Source organism: Rousettus aegyptiacus, unplaced genomic scaffold (assembly GCF_014176215.1).
Source record: "Rousettus aegyptiacus isolate mRouAeg1 unplaced genomic scaffold, mRouAeg1.p scaffold_m13_p_1, whole genome shotgun sequence".
NCBI lineage: Eukaryota > Metazoa > Chordata > Mammalia > Chiroptera > Pteropodidae > Rousettus > Rousettus aegyptiacus.
Genome location: NW_023416284.1, coordinates 168934844 through 168950655, shown reverse-complemented (window position 1 = coordinate 168950655; position 15812 = coordinate 168934844). Strand labels below are relative to the sequence as shown.

The 15812-nt window shown below is 37.1% G+C and overlaps 1 protein-coding gene across 3 annotated transcripts in view; it reads right to left on the bottom strand.

Moving 5' to 3' along the window:
* AIG1 (androgen induced 1) overlaps positions 1 to 15812 on the bottom strand; it is a 201318-nt gene that overhangs the window by 150767 nt on the left and 34739 nt on the right. For all 3 annotated transcript variants that reach the window (XM_036222226.1, XM_016119575.2, XM_016119573.2), the window contains exon 2: positions 1283 to 1438. In XM_036222226.1, coding sequence (XP_036078119.1) covers positions 1283 to 1438 — 156 coding nt within the window. The remainder of the gene's footprint in view (positions 1 to 1282; positions 1439 to 15812) is intronic.

Below are 15812 nucleotides of genomic sequence, written 5' to 3'. Positions count from 1 at the left end.
GCATTCATTCAAATGTTTCTATCAGGAGTCATCTAAGAGAAAATTTCCATCAGCATAAGGTAAAAAGACATATACTGTCTGCATGAAAGTTTTATCTAGGAGAGAGTGAGAAGAGGAATGTGACCAGTGATAGCATACCCCTTGTGGTGTTGTCAAGAGCTAAGGGTGATTTCACCCAAGAAAATACAACTCAATACATAAAAACTGCAATTCGTGATAGTCTGGGCACTTACTAATTGGTCTTAGAACAGCTACTGATCTGGCAAATATGAATGAGAGCCAACGGAAAGAGCTGAAAAATAGCCTCCTGACTCCCCCCACAATGGACCTTGGACTTGGTGCGTGTGTTATCTCAGGTCACCTGGTCTCCTGTTATTCCCAGAAATCAGCCGGCAAATGAAAGAGCTCAATTTGAATTAGGTAACATACTTTCACTTGCATTCCCAATTGAGTTTTTGAGATTTATGAGTTCTCTCATTCTTCTCCTGAGTGTACACAGGTTAAAAATCTATAGCATCTCATGGGGCCTTGGCCCTTTAAGGAAACATAGTTTATATATAGCCAGTAGATGATTAACAGGCTTGTGAAGGAAGTTGAACTATGGAGAGACTCTACCTGAAAACAATGAAAATCGATGAAGCCAGAACAGACCCTAACACTAAGCAACATTTACCTAAGTGATACTGGCTAACGGCACAGTGGGGTAAGTGAAGAAGTATGAGTTAATGCTGATTTTTCTCTCTCTTGAGTTCAAAACTACTAGAATGGTCATGCATCCCAGGACCATACATTTCAAGTTTGGACTTCTTAAGAAACTGTTACAGGTTCAACTGTGTCCCCCCACAAAATTCATATGTTGGAAATCTCAACCCCTAGTACCTCAGACTTTATTTGGAAGTAGGACTTTTAAAGAGGCAATTAAGGTTAAACGAGGTCGTTGGGGGGCCCTAATCTAATATGTGTCCTTATAAGAAGTGGAGATTAGGACACAGAGCAAAGAGCATGTGAAAACACATAGAGAAAGAGGCCATTTACGAACCAAGGAGAGAGGCCTCGGAATAACTCAACCCTGCCAACTCTTTGATCTCAGACTTCCAACCTCCAGAACTGTGAGAAAATAAATTTCTGTCGTTTAAGCCACCTAGTCTGTGGAGCTTTGTGATGGCAGTCAGAGCAAACTAATATCGAAACTCCTATAATGAGCCTTTTTATTTTCTCTCAGAAGTCTGAAATAAGACCTAAGTGTCTTTTTGTGGTTAAATGCATTCTACATCATACTTACAACCCCAATGGGAAAGGCGAATATGGCTAACATCCAGTCCCGGAGAGAGATAAGCTTCTTGAGCTGCCTCTCTTGCTCTTGGTTGCCACTTCCTCTGGTCAGAAGACTGGAAAGATCAGTCAGCACACAGATGCCAAAAAAGGCAGTCTGGATAACCTGGAGGGAGGCAACAGCTGGTATTAGTCAATAAGATCTAAAGAGACACAGGTTGTGCAACAGCAAACAAGCTACACGTCTGCAATACACACATAAGAGAGGATCAGAAACATTTAAAGACCTGGCTCTGCACATAAAAAAAGAGAAAGACAGGTGAGAAAATTCACCTTAAAAACATTACTTCCATTTTCACTCTCCTATGGACAGATGCAAAACATGCATGCACACACTCGAAAATAATATTAATTATCAAAATAACATGTCCATTATTTTAAAATATCACATCTGTGGCCTAGTTATACTAACTAGCGGGGTTTAACATGTAAGAAGTGCAAAGGAAAGAATCAAGATAGTCTGAACAATGTAATGAGACTAGTCTAAATGTGAAGAAACCTTCCTATACTTCAATCTGTTGGATTTAGAAATTTTTAACAAAGAAAGTGGTAGAAAGCTTCCAGTCCTGAGTCACAGAGAAATCAACTGAATACAGTACTCAAGACTGATATGGAGCAGATTTCTGCTGTTAAACTTGAACTAAAAGATCTCTTTCTAGAGTTTTCAAATGTAAGCTTAGATACATACCATTTTCCCAAAAAGTGACCAATTGTGCATTTTCAAATCAATTACAAATTAAATTACTTACTTCGGCTATGTTTCAGTTGGACTATAACTGAGAGAGAACACTAACATGCTTCAGCCTAATTATTTGTGAAATTCTTAAAAGGTGGGTAAAAGTATTGAAGGTCCAGAGTTATGAGTGGAGGCAGGCAGCATACTGTAATACAACTTGATAAATAATAATTAAAACTATGGCAGGGCAGAAAATAGATTCCATGGGCTCAAAGCCATGCTCATTTAGCACCAAGAAAAAACTCAAGGGAATGATTCTGTTTTTTTTTTTTTCTACCAAAAATAACTTACTGATGATGTATTAATTTGTAAAAGATATAATTTTACATTACCTGTTTAGAAAACATAAATTTTTTTGGTAAATTTCCATGTTGGTAGTGGAAAGAATCTGTTACAGCTCTATGAATGGGTTCTTCACTGAGGCACAGAAGAAAGGAAGACAGACCCTCAATAGTACCTGGTTTTACCCCTTGGCATTGCACTGGCACACTAAGATTGTTAATCATTCTGTTCTTATCTAAAGCACTTTGAAAATACCCCATAATGGAGACTCTGTCAATGGGCTTAGCCAAATCTACAAAAACCTGCAGTATTTTTACATATAATAAGCTGGGCTCTTTGGAGCTCACCAAATCTTGCTATTACTAGCCAGTCTTAGATATGTTATATTCTTCCTCTTAATTTAGCCTATCTTTTGGCTTCAATGGCTTACATTTTACTGTTGTTCTTTCTGGAACCAGAAAAAACAGAGTAGAAGAACCTAAGATTGCCACAGCTGAACATGGAACAATTGAATTGCTGGCAAGAATCATGTTGTGATTACCAGAAATAATTTAAATGACTCTGGGAATAATTTCATACTTGGGAACATTTTTCATAGCATATCTTATGACTTTAGATGTTAGATCTTTATGTTAACCTTAATGGAGTTTAAGAAATTGGAGTGGCCAAACTGGGGAATAATATCCATGCTAATCTGGCCTGTGAACATATTAAAAGGTGTCCTACCTGATTGATACCAGGAAAATGCAGATTTATATCAAAATGAGATTGCACATCTTACCCATATAATTATTCACAATTTAATTGTGACAATACCACAGGTTACAAGGATGCAGAACTATCAGAAACCTTATGGTAGGAATTCGAATTAGGACAATCACTTTGAAGAACAATTGGCAATACTCAGTAATTTGAAGATGCATGTACTCTACTATCTATTGACTTGACTCTGAAGGGTATTCCCTACTGAAACACTCATCTATGTGTACTAGTCACATTCACATGAAAGTTAAATTTGGTAGTCATTGTTTCAAAAAAGATGAAACGATCTAAACGTCCCTTGAGTTGACTGAATAAATTAATTGTGCTATATTCATACAATGGAATTATAAGTACACATCACCTTTTCATTCTCACAGTAAAATACTAAATAAAAAAAAGGAAACCAGATGAAAAAAGCTACATTTTAAAATTAAAATAAATTTCAAAAATTGTTAAGGTATTTTAAGGATGCATGTATATGAAGTAAAATATGAAGAAATGCATGGGAATTAATAACACAGAATTCAGGTATATCTACAAGGAAGATAAGCTTAGGGGAAGGACACAAGGACTTCAACTGTATTTTATTTCCTAAGTTGATTATGGGGTATATAAATGTTTATTATAGTATTCTCTATAGAGTTGATTATTATGAAATATTTCCACAAAACTTAAAAATAAAAGGTAAAAAAAAAAGAGTGGTTTTTATACTTTTGGAATGTGGTTGGCCAGTGTCTTTTAATTTCTTTCCTTCCAACTCAGTTTTCCCTACTTTTAAAGATTAGATAATAACAGCAGGATTTAGTCAGCTGCAAATTAAGTAAATTAAGTGTATTTTAAATACTAGTATCAGATTTGTCCTCCCCCATAAATATCTAGACATTGGACTAAAAACATAAATCAATCTTTTCATACAGTGGACTTTTTCCTCTGCGATCGCCAGAGAAATCTCTTTTTTTTTAAAGGCTCATTTGATGAGATCAGGCTCACCTTTTGCCAAATAAAATAATGTGATCACATGAGTCATTATAGTCATAGGATCTTCCAAAACCCAGTGGGAGGGGATTATACAGGTGAATATCACTGAGAGTCATTTTAGAAGTCTACTTACCACAAGCTGTAAGTTAAACAATTCTCAGAGCTCACTCAAGATAGAGAGATATTCAAGTTCTGACCAATACCTAAACACTGGTGCTAAAATAGCCTTGGAATACAGGCTACTCCAGATCCACCCCAATAATACTTAAAAACAAGCCTCCAAAAGATCAAGCTGCTCTATAAGTAACTTAAATGCCGACAAATACAGACTTCTACATTCTTTAATGGAAGATAACACAATAAAGGAAGATAACACATTCAACAATATCCAACACTACGATGCCCAAATATAATAAAAAATTACTAGATATGCCAAGAATTAGAAAACCTTTAACCAGGATATAATCCATTCAATAAAAACAGATATATGACAGAAATATCGTAATTAGCAGACAAAAACATTAAACAATTAAATTAAATAGGTTTGAGAAATTAAGTGAAAATAATAAGAACAAAAGAAATTTAAAGCAACTCAAATTGAACATTTAAAAATTAAAAGGACACTACCTGAAAGTAAAAAGTCACTGGGTAGGAATAATAGCATATTAGACACTCTAGAAGAAAAATTACAAAACTAAATACAGAGCAATAAAAACTATCCAAAATGAATGAGAGAAAGACAAAAAAAAATTTAATTACTAGAATCCCAGTGAACTGTGAAAAAATATCAAGCAGTTTGATACTTGTATATTGGAGCCCTAAAGAAGAAAGAAGAAAGGAGTCATGTAGAAAAGGTATTTGAAGAAACAACTGCAGAAGTTTTTCCAAATTTTGAGGAAATTTGAAACCTACATATTCAAGAAGCTAAACAATAGAGTACATACACAGAAAAACACATCAAGGAACAATTCAATCAAATGCTGAATATGTGATAAAGAAGAAGTCTTAAAATAGGGTGGAAAAAAGAGACGTATCATATCCAAAAAAATAAAGATAAGAAATATCACAGACTTCTCACATAAAACAGCACAAAACAGAAAACAATGATATCTTTAAAGACTTCTAAGGTGGAAAGACTGTCAAAGGTGAAAGACTTTTTCATACAAACAGAAGCTGAGAAAATTCGCTGTCAGTAGACTTTCACTACAAAAAATATTAGGGGAATGGAGAACATGATATTAGATACAACTTCAAATCTGTACAAAGCCACGACAATTGCTGAAAATAGTAGATATGGAGATAAACGTAAGAGATTTAACTTCTAATTTATTTAATTTTTAAGATAATTGACTATTTAAAACAAAAATATGATATATTGTGAGGTTTTAAACACAATTAGAAATAAAATTATGACAACAATAGCACAAAGAACAAGATGAGAGGAATGAAATGTATACTGTCGTTAAGTTCTTAATTATATGTAAAGAGATATAATATTATCTGGAAGCTGACGGTGATAAGTTAAAGACATATACTGTAAACTCTAGAACCACCACTGAAATAATAAAATGGAGATCTTTAGCTAATGTATTAATGTTCTGTGCTAATTACCACAAACTTAGCAGCTTAAAACACTAATATATTAGTTCACAGTTCTGCAGGCCAAAAGCCCACATGGGATAGTCTGTCTATGCTCAGAGAACTACAACACCAAAATCAAGCAGGACTCTTATTCTGAGGCTTAAGGGAAGGATTTACTTCTAAGCCCACTCTGGTTGTTGGTGGAATCCACTTTCTGTTGGGTGTAAAACTCAGGTTCAAGTTTTCTTGTTGTCTCTTTGCCAATGCCACTCTCAGCTCCTTGCATCTGCTCTCCAATTGTCATACCTGTCCTCCTGCGTCTTCGAATCTAGCAACAGAATAGCAAATCCTTTTCATGCTTCAGATCTCTTTACCAGTCTCTCTTGTTTTCCTCTTCTGCCATCGGCCTATAAAGGCTTTCTGCCTTTAAGGCCTCGTGTGATAAGATCAGACGCACAAGGATAATGTCCCTTTCTCAAGGTCAACTGTGCCATATATCATAATACAATTAGATGAATTACAACTCATTAATTCATAAGTTCCCAGGATTAGAGAAGAGCATCTCTGGGGGTCAATTTAAAAATTCTATCACAGCTAATAAGCCAATAGTAAAATAAAATGTAATACTAGCAAGATCAGGTCATCTCAAAGAAGTCAGAAATTGAGAAAAAGAAACAAAGAATAGATGAGGCAAGAATACAATAAGATATCAGACTTTAACCCAACAATGCATATAATTACATTAAATGCAAATGGTTTAAACTCTCTAATTAAAAAAGTCAGAGACCGACAGATTGTATTTTAAAACTGAACGAGCAAAAAGCACTTTCAGTATAAAGACACAGGTTTGTTAAAGGGAAATAGATACAAACACTAGACATAGTGTTTGTAAGCTGGAATAGCCATATTAATGCCAAATCTAGATATCATGTATTTAGCAACTGTAGATCCCACCTAGAGGTTAGACTCCTCGGAGCGTATTCACATCTGCAGCACAGCGTACAGTCATTTCATAGTCTGCACTTGTGCATTAGTAGTTTACTAAGTGCTTGGCGCATATTAGTTAATCAATATATAATTGTTAAATAAATCAGTGGTGTGTTTAATACAATGTTCAAAAGGACTCATACTAATATTGATAGTTTGAAATCGTTAAGCCTATAAAAGTGTTGAGTGGCTCTTAGTGTCAGCGAGGCGCAGTGAGAACACCCTAGGGGGAGTTTTCTGTCCTTACTTGCAGGTGAGAATGGAGTCTCTGGAAAGACCCTGCGGTCCTCTCACAGGGCCGCTGCTGGAACGTGGCCTGGTCCCACCGATTGCTTTGTGAAGCGGATCCAGATGCCCCCTTTAGATGACTCTTCTCCTCGCTACTTAACATATCGAAAGCAATTATGTGATGCCGTAATGAATGTTGTGGACAAGCTTTCCTTTCCAAAGCTGCTTATCTAAGTGTGGAATAGCCATATTAATATCAAAGAGTAGATTTCAACATAAGGCATATTACCAAAAATAAAGAACAGTTCATAACGATAACGGGTCAATTCATTAAGAAAGCATAATGATTCTAAACGTGTAAATACCTAATAGCAGAGCTTCAATGTACAAGAAACAAAAACTGATTTAACAAGGGACTAAATTACTCAATAAATGTTAAGTAAATACATGATTCGATGATTGTAGGGACACATGTTTTTCTGAAGATTTCAAAGGAAAGGAAAGGAGAGAAATCTTAAAATGTGAAAAAGGAAGGGAAACACAGAACTTCATATTCTAGAAGAGGAAAACAAAATAATTTCTGTAAAAATAAATGTAATAGTGTAAACATTTTGCCAATATAAGCTTAAAAGTACTACGAAGTCTTCTACTTTTCGACAGTGGATTCACGTTCTTATCTAACGGAGTCATCTATCACAGCAGCCCCCTCACTATTACCTGATGGCTAGCCTGTCACTGTAGACCTCTCCACTAGCCCTTTCTTGCCTGTGACCACAGTATGGCCCCCACCTTGCCTGAACTGCTGTGGAAGACTTCCTCAAAGTGAGCACGTGAATCACAAAATGAGAGGAATCACAAAATGATTTTCTTCTAATTTCCAAACAGAGAGAAATTTTAGGTTTCATTCGTTCCCTCCCCTCACCCCCCGCTCCCAAGTTCACACTGACTAATCCTCAAAAGGTAATCTTTAAAAATTATGGGACAGTTTACCATGCTCTAGGAAGAAGCATGAATTGACTTTTGATTATTTGCTCACTTAAGAAATAGCTGAGACTGTTAAAAGACTTTCAGTTCCTGCTACTTTATTAGAATTTGATCTGAGCTGACACCTAAAAATCACATTAAAGATATTTTCTTTGTGTTTTTCTATTGCCCATAGGTGTCATGTTGTCTACTGCAACTTAAAATTCATTAAAATGACTGTTAAAAATGTAAAGGTTGTACGGGGATGCACAAGTGAATCTTAAGTAGGATTACCTTGAGGTGTTACTCAGCTCCAGCCATTCTGCAGAGCTGGCATTTCCAAGCCATCAACTCAGCATGACACACACACACACCATCTGGCTTTGAGTTCTTAGCAGGTTGGTTGCTCTTATCATTTTGTGTCATATGCAGAAATGAAGTGGTCAAATGTATCATTTCTCTCCAAGAAATATAAATAGTAATTTATCAGAATGAAAAAATAATCCCAGGATTTGGAGTCACTTTAGCATTCTAGCTTTTGTTTCTCTACAATGTTCTCTACTATTTACTTCTTTCTGCATCTTTTCTCTACCCCCTCAACTCTCCCTGTCAGGAAACCATAGCTTTTTTTACTGAGTCATTTTAAGTAAAGGACTCATTTCCGCAAGTATAGAAATGTATCCAAATTCCATTCATGTCTTTATCTTTTTTACACAGTGTTTTCATTAAAGTAATTTACTATTACTTTCTTCTTTTTCCTCTAGAATACACTAAACTGTTTGTACTATAGGGCAAATTCATTAGACTTCAGCCATTTATTCTCAAACATATATGACAAAGTTTATCTAGAATAGGTTTTCTATTTCATTAGCTCCTCAATTATATGTAATTGCACCAAAGCTATAGTCATTTCATTACTTTAATTAGCTAGTAATTTTTATACATTTCTGCCTCATTGTCCAAACTCAGGCAAGAACCATGAATGCACCAAAGCAAGAAGAGCAACACATGAAATTAGGAATGAGATCATTATTTATACAAATTTTAAAAGACGAGAGTATTGGTATCTTGACCTTTGGGGGCAAGATTTTCAATGACTTCTCTTATGGTGTACCACATTTGGCTTATATTGTACTTTCACAGAAGTAACATAAACAGTACCATAATGTTTGTTTTGAAGATGTTGCTTGTTTTAAAGTCACTTTTAGACACACGGGCAGGAGAAACGAGAAGACAAAACTCTGAGGAGCAGCAATGAAACTGAAGTTACGTGGATCAGGGAATCGAAAGGACACTGTGGAGAGAATAGATGGGCAGAAGGCAGGGAGACTTACAGGTGTCACAAGGGAAGGCCAGGAGGAGTCCTCTGTATGAGGATAAGAGCATGGATTAAGGAAGATGATAAAGAAATGAAAAATCTACCAAATTATTCTTGAATTAGATATGAAAGTATCATGTAACCTTTAATAAATGTATATGTAATCCAGGAAAGAACAGTAAAATAGACAGACAGACAGATGAGGTAGACAGACAGAAGGGTAAGAAAGATAGCTTTAGATAGATACCTATTTATTTAGACATCTATCTATCTAGTTAGATGACACATACATTTATAACATACATGGGGTTTGTGTGCATGTGTGCGTGTGCCTGTGTGTGTAATTTCTCCTACACGGGTTGAATAACACATTTGGAAAAGTGGTGTGAGCACAAGGCCTTCCGGCATCTCACCTACAGTCACATATCATGTGGCATTGTATAGTAGAAAACATTATTTTGTTTTCAGTTCATAAAACTTTCAATGCAGTTCTTGCCAGAAACCATTCCATAGCAGTATCTGTTTTCAATGAAAAGTGAATTTGACTAAAGGAGTTAAACAATATGTGGAAAGGATTCAAGAGCCATAAAATAGCAGTACCATAAAACACAATCTTCAAGGGATTCTCTTTCCATTCCACACGCATCTTACTTTTCAAAAGTGCACAATTCCTTTTCCTCCTCATCGAGATCAAGAGTGAATGCCAAAAGTATTTCGACACCATGGGACAGTGAGTGACTCAGTATGAAATCATATGAGTGGATTCCGCAAGGATTCCTTTGCATTCATTTCCAGTGTCTGTCTTGCCTGAGACATATGAACATCCCTAACAACTCACTAGTCACATAGTCCATCTCAGTTAAAGTATGGAGTCCACCAGTTACATGGAAGCTGGGATCGGTTATGTGTTTGAATGCCATTCTGTAGAGAGATCAATGCATGTAAAAGTACCACAAGCTCTCTCTGCCTCCCATATCTATGGAGACTACACCCACCAGATACATCATCTGGGGAACTTTCCTCTAATATGCTTGGAGAGTGTTAGCCTGAACAAGCCAATGTAGTTCTCTCACTCTAATGACTGTAACTTTTCCCCCCCTAAATCTGTCATTTGAGTGATGTGCTTTAAGCCTGAGCATTTTCAAGAAATCTTCACCACAAATATTTTTGAGGAGATGGACTCACTGCATCGTCAAGCCCATGGTTTTCATAATATGCTTTAGAATTCTCGTCCATGTACACAGACATCTGCCTCATTCTGCTCCATCTCATTACTGAAAATCGATGAGGTAAGCCATAAGTCACCACTGGCGAGCAATCCATTCAGACAGGAAGAAAGAAAAATAAGCTTTTCAGTGAAAAATAACACACTTAGATAAGCAGCTTTGGAAAGGAAAGCTTGTCCACAACATTCATTACGGCATCACATAATTGCTTTCGATATGTTAAGTAGCGAGGAGAGTCATCTAAAGGAGGCATCTGGATCCGCTTCACAAAGCAGTCGGTGGGACCAGGCCACGTTCCAGCAGCGGCCCAGCGAGAGGACCGCAGGGTCTTTCCAGAGACCCCATTCTCACCTGCAAGTAAGGACAGAAAACTCCCCCTCGGGTGTTCTCACTGCGCCTCGCTGACACTAAGAGCCACTCAACACTTTTATAGGCTTAATGACTTTAAACTATCAATATTAGTATGAGTCCTTTTGAACATTGTATTAAACACACCACTGATTTATTTAACAATTATATATTGATTAACTAATATGCGCCAAGCACTTAGTAAACTACTAATGCACAAGTGCAGACTATGAAATGACTATACGCTGTGCTGCAGATGTGAATACACTCCGAGGAGCCTAACCTCTAGGTGGGATCTACAGTTGCTAAATACATGATATCTAGATTTAAGCACAATAACAGTGATAAACACTTATTGAAAGCTATATCTTTAAAAACACAAATCTGTACTAAAGTGCAAATGTCCTACCATTGTAAAATTTTATACCGCTAAATCTTTACATGTAACAGTTAACTTCAGCAAAAGAAGACTTCAGTTCCAAACATCATAATATATTTGTCTTGTCCCCTATGGTACAGACGAATGCAAATAATCTAGCTCTGAAATGTGTACTACGTGCCAGGGAGTTGGCTCCGACTTCTGGAGACCCTATGAATGAGCGATGTCCACACATCCCCTGTCCTCAGCAGCCCTGCTCACCTCCTGTAGACTCCTGCCTATGGCTTCTGTTATGGAGTCAGCCCATCTCATACTTGGTCTTCCTGCTGCCTTCTATTTTTCCCAGCATTATTGTCTTTTCCAAAGAACCCTGCCTTCCCACGACGTGCCCGAATCAGGATGGCTTCGGTTTTGTCATTTGGCCTCCAGTGAGGTTTCATGCTTAAGTAATTTGCTTGTCTTTTTGGTGGTCTGGAGCAGTGGTAGAGCTCTCCTCTGACACTGTATTTCAAATGAATCAATGTTTCTTCCTATCAGCCTTCTTCACGGTCCAACCTTCATACCCATACATAGCAACTGGGACTATGAGGTTGTGGATGACCTTGGCCTCAGTCTCTAATGACACATCTCTGTTCTTTTTTTTAATTTATGCCTACAGCTTCTGGTCTTTCTAGGTGGTCTCCCATCCAAGTACTAACCAGGACCAACCCTACTTAGCTTCCGAGATCCAATATCAGGCTTGTTCAGGGTGGCATAGCCGTAGACCATGGACCGTGGCTCCACTGGGGCATGAACCCAGGTCCTTCTGCGTGTAAAGCAGCCGTGCTAACCGCTACAGTATGGAACCATGTCCCACATCTCTGCTCTTGATGATCTTCCCTAATTATTCCATGACTGCCCTTCCGAGTCTCTGCCTTCTCTTGATTTCTTGGCTGCTGTCTCCATGTGAATTCATGACTAAACCAAGGTAAGTTTATTTTTTATTGTCTAGTTAAAGTTATGTATTTCTTCTGTAGGTATAATTTTTGTGTTCTCCAGGTTCAAATACAGTCGCACTTTGGCATTTCCTGGAACTTACAGGCCTTTATTACATTTCTTTACATTTCTTTACATTTTTAAAAATTTACTTAATTCTTTTAAACACCGTACTAGAAATGGGTACTTCCAGATGGGTACAATCTTCAGAGATGTAATTTGGACATATGAATCAAAAGTCTTGAAAATACTTTTAGTAAAGCATCTTATTTGGTCACAAAAAACTTATGAACAAGAATGTCTGTTTCACTGGAGTTTACACTATAAACAATCTGGAAATTGTTAAAGTCACCAAAATGGCATATTTAAATCTTGAGGGAATGGTAGAATGTTATATATCCATGAAACATCATGTCTTTAAATAATAGTTCACAACGTGAGAAAATGCTTATGAAACAAAGTGTAAAAAACAAAAGTAACCACATGTGACTATAGTTAATAATACTGTTTTGTATATTTGAAAGTTGCTAAGAGAGTGGCTCTCAACAGTTCCCATCACACACACACACACACACACACACACACACACACACACACACACACGCAGTAACCATAACCACAACAGCAATAATCTAACTTGAATGCTGACTGCGTACTAGGCACTGTGCTGGTCACTTTACCAATCCATCTCATTGAATCCTCACAACAATCCCATGAGCCAGGGACTCCAATAACCCCAATTTTACAAATGAAGAAACATAGGCAGAGAAAAGCCTATTACAGATACCATGATCTCAAATTCACATAAAACATTTATACAGAGATGTGTTATTAGAGACTGAGGCTAAGATCACCCACACCCTTGTATTCCCAATAACTACATACACATGCAAAAGTTGTAGACAGTGAAGAAGGCTGATAGAAAAAAAAGTGATTAATTTGAAATACAGTGTTGAAGGAGAGCTCTACGGATACCCTCAACCACTGGAAAGACAAACAAGTGGATCCTAGAGCAAATTGAGCCTGAAATGCAGGGAAAAATGATAAAACAGAAACTGTCCTACTTTGGGCACATCCTGAGAAAGAGAGGTTCTTTGGAAAAGACAACAATACTGGGAAAAATAGAAGGCAGCAGGAAAAGGGGAAAACCAAATATGAGATGGACTGACTCCATAACAGCCCTAGGCAGGAGTGTGCAGGAGCTGAGCGGGGCTGCTGAGGACAGGGCATGTGGACGTCACTCATTCATAGGGTCATCAGGCGTCAGAGCCGGCTCATAACATGACACATAACATGCATGTAGGTATAGCATGATACTATGTTCCAGTGATCAAACACCTGTACATTGACAACCACCAGAAATTTTATCATAGTTTAACTTACTTTTTCAGACAGAAAAATATACTTTTACAATCTGAGCATTTTATTCAAATTGTAACTCACTATGTCTAATTGTTAATAAAATAAAAAATAGCGCTGGCCTCATATTTGCTCATATTTTCTTTCTCTCCCTGACACAACTCCCATCTCTGCATTTTCTTTCCCATCTAGATATAGAAATCAGAGAAGTTTTTTTCCATTCATATTTCTGACAACTTGTTGAAAAGTTGCAGCTAAAACAGCAAGCTAAATCATAAGCTAATTATGTCAAAGGTTCTTCCAGCGCTTCCCCTTAGGAATTACCTAGTGTTGTTTTAAACCAGTCATGCTGTTTTTCAGGAAGAACAAAAAGCGTTAACTTTATTATCTCTATAAGATGTCTAAAAACACACAATGTGTTTTGATAGCTCAACTTAAAGATATACTTTCCTACTGACTTTCCTACATTTAGGGCCATGAAATGGTCGAAACAGTTACCCATGTATTTGGGTTAGTTGTCAGGTTTGGGATTTTGTCTGTAATCAGATTAAGTTAAGAAAATATTCACAGTGTTTCTCTATTTTAAGAAAACTGACAGAATCAAAATGTTGTTCTAGCATTTCTCAGAGTGTGAGGGACATACCTACTGAAACAGCTTTGGGTGAAAAAAATCTAAAAAAAATAATTTTAAATTGTAGCTACCTGTAGCCTGGACTAATTTCAGGAAGGGAATTGTTAATATGTTAATAGATGTGGAAACATATAGGGCAGAACCTGGTTCTCCAACATCTCTTTCTATGCTCTGATATTTATGCGTTCGCCCTAACAAACTACTATCATTTTTCCATAGGCAGAGGACTAGTTCACATAGCTGTGTTTTGCAAATGCTTTTACCTCAACATGGCACACTTTTCTAATTCACATTCGCCTAGCCCACTATTAGTCATCCTTTCAGATCCAGCTACGGTCTCTTCTTGACAAAGCACAGCTGAATTGTCCATATGTATCTTATTGCTAAGGTTTTACATCCTATAGTCTTCTATCCTTGCATTTATGTCATTGTACTTCGGTGTTTTGTTTCTGTCTGTCCGCCCTAAAAGACTATGAGCTTCGTGAAGAAGAGCATAAGGCTCTAGTCATCTTTACGTTCTTAGGTCCAGTTTACCGGCTTGAGTACTAAGCTGCCCTTGGGAAACTCAGAACTTCAGTGTCTTCTTCTGTCAAATGGTCATAAGAATATGTGCCACACAGATTTATTGCATTACATGAGATATTATAGGTGGAGGCACCTGGAACCCTGGCTCTGAGTTAATGTTAACTTGAATCTGAATCATTCCAGGCATCACTAGAGCACAGATCCCAATAGTAAATCAGCATTTAGCAAAATGCCTAGGACTGAGATCCTCAATAAATGATAGTCAAATGAATAAATATAATGAACATAAACCAAAGTGTATATAGACCACTGGTTCTTTGAGTTACAGGAACTTTAAGGATATGATGAAAACTATGGCCTTTCTCCCCATGTGCCCATATACTCAATTTCGTTAGGAATTTTTTAGGGATTCTCCAAACCCTATGAAGCCCGGTCATGGTCCCTCGAGTCTATAGGAACTGGTATGGGTCCCTACTGTAGACCATTCTGTATAAAGACTAGATTACCTTGGTTCAGAGAAATCTGGCTTCCTTCTATGACTGCCACAGTATCAATTCATCCAAATTGCTTAATGTTCTGGGTGTCACCCTCCACCATGGTATAATAGCTATGGAAAAGCTCTCAACCATGAAGTGTCCTCTCCTGGGATGTGAATAAAGGGAAACCAAAATGTAATGATCCCGCTTTGCTGGACAGTTTTCTGGGATTTAACATTATATCTAAAAAAGATCTAGATGGAAATTTCCATGGCTTTAGATTCTTCTTATTCACCATAAAACCAAACATTTATAGACAAAGTCAGGATGGACTTATGTCTCAGTCAGAGTTAGCATCTTTATCAGAGGGCTCCTGATTCTTGCAAGTCTCAGCTAAGCCTAATGTATGAATTTCTCCAACCAAAAAAATGGCTTAATGCATCCACCTCTCCAACCAAGCCACACAATATTTGCATGCTCAGGTATTGTTTGTAAATATTTTAGCTCCCGTACAGTTCTCTGCATTTGGAGTTCTGAGAAAACATTCTCTGGAGAACAACTGGTAAAGCTAGCTACAGGGTTGCCAGGCATTTTCCTGGAGATAATCTTCACTAGGAAGATAATTTCTCCACACATCATTTCTCTAGAGATCCCTTGTAAACACTGAAGCAGAACACTCTTAGACCCAGAATCAGGTGTTCATCTTCTGAATGTTTTATAAATACT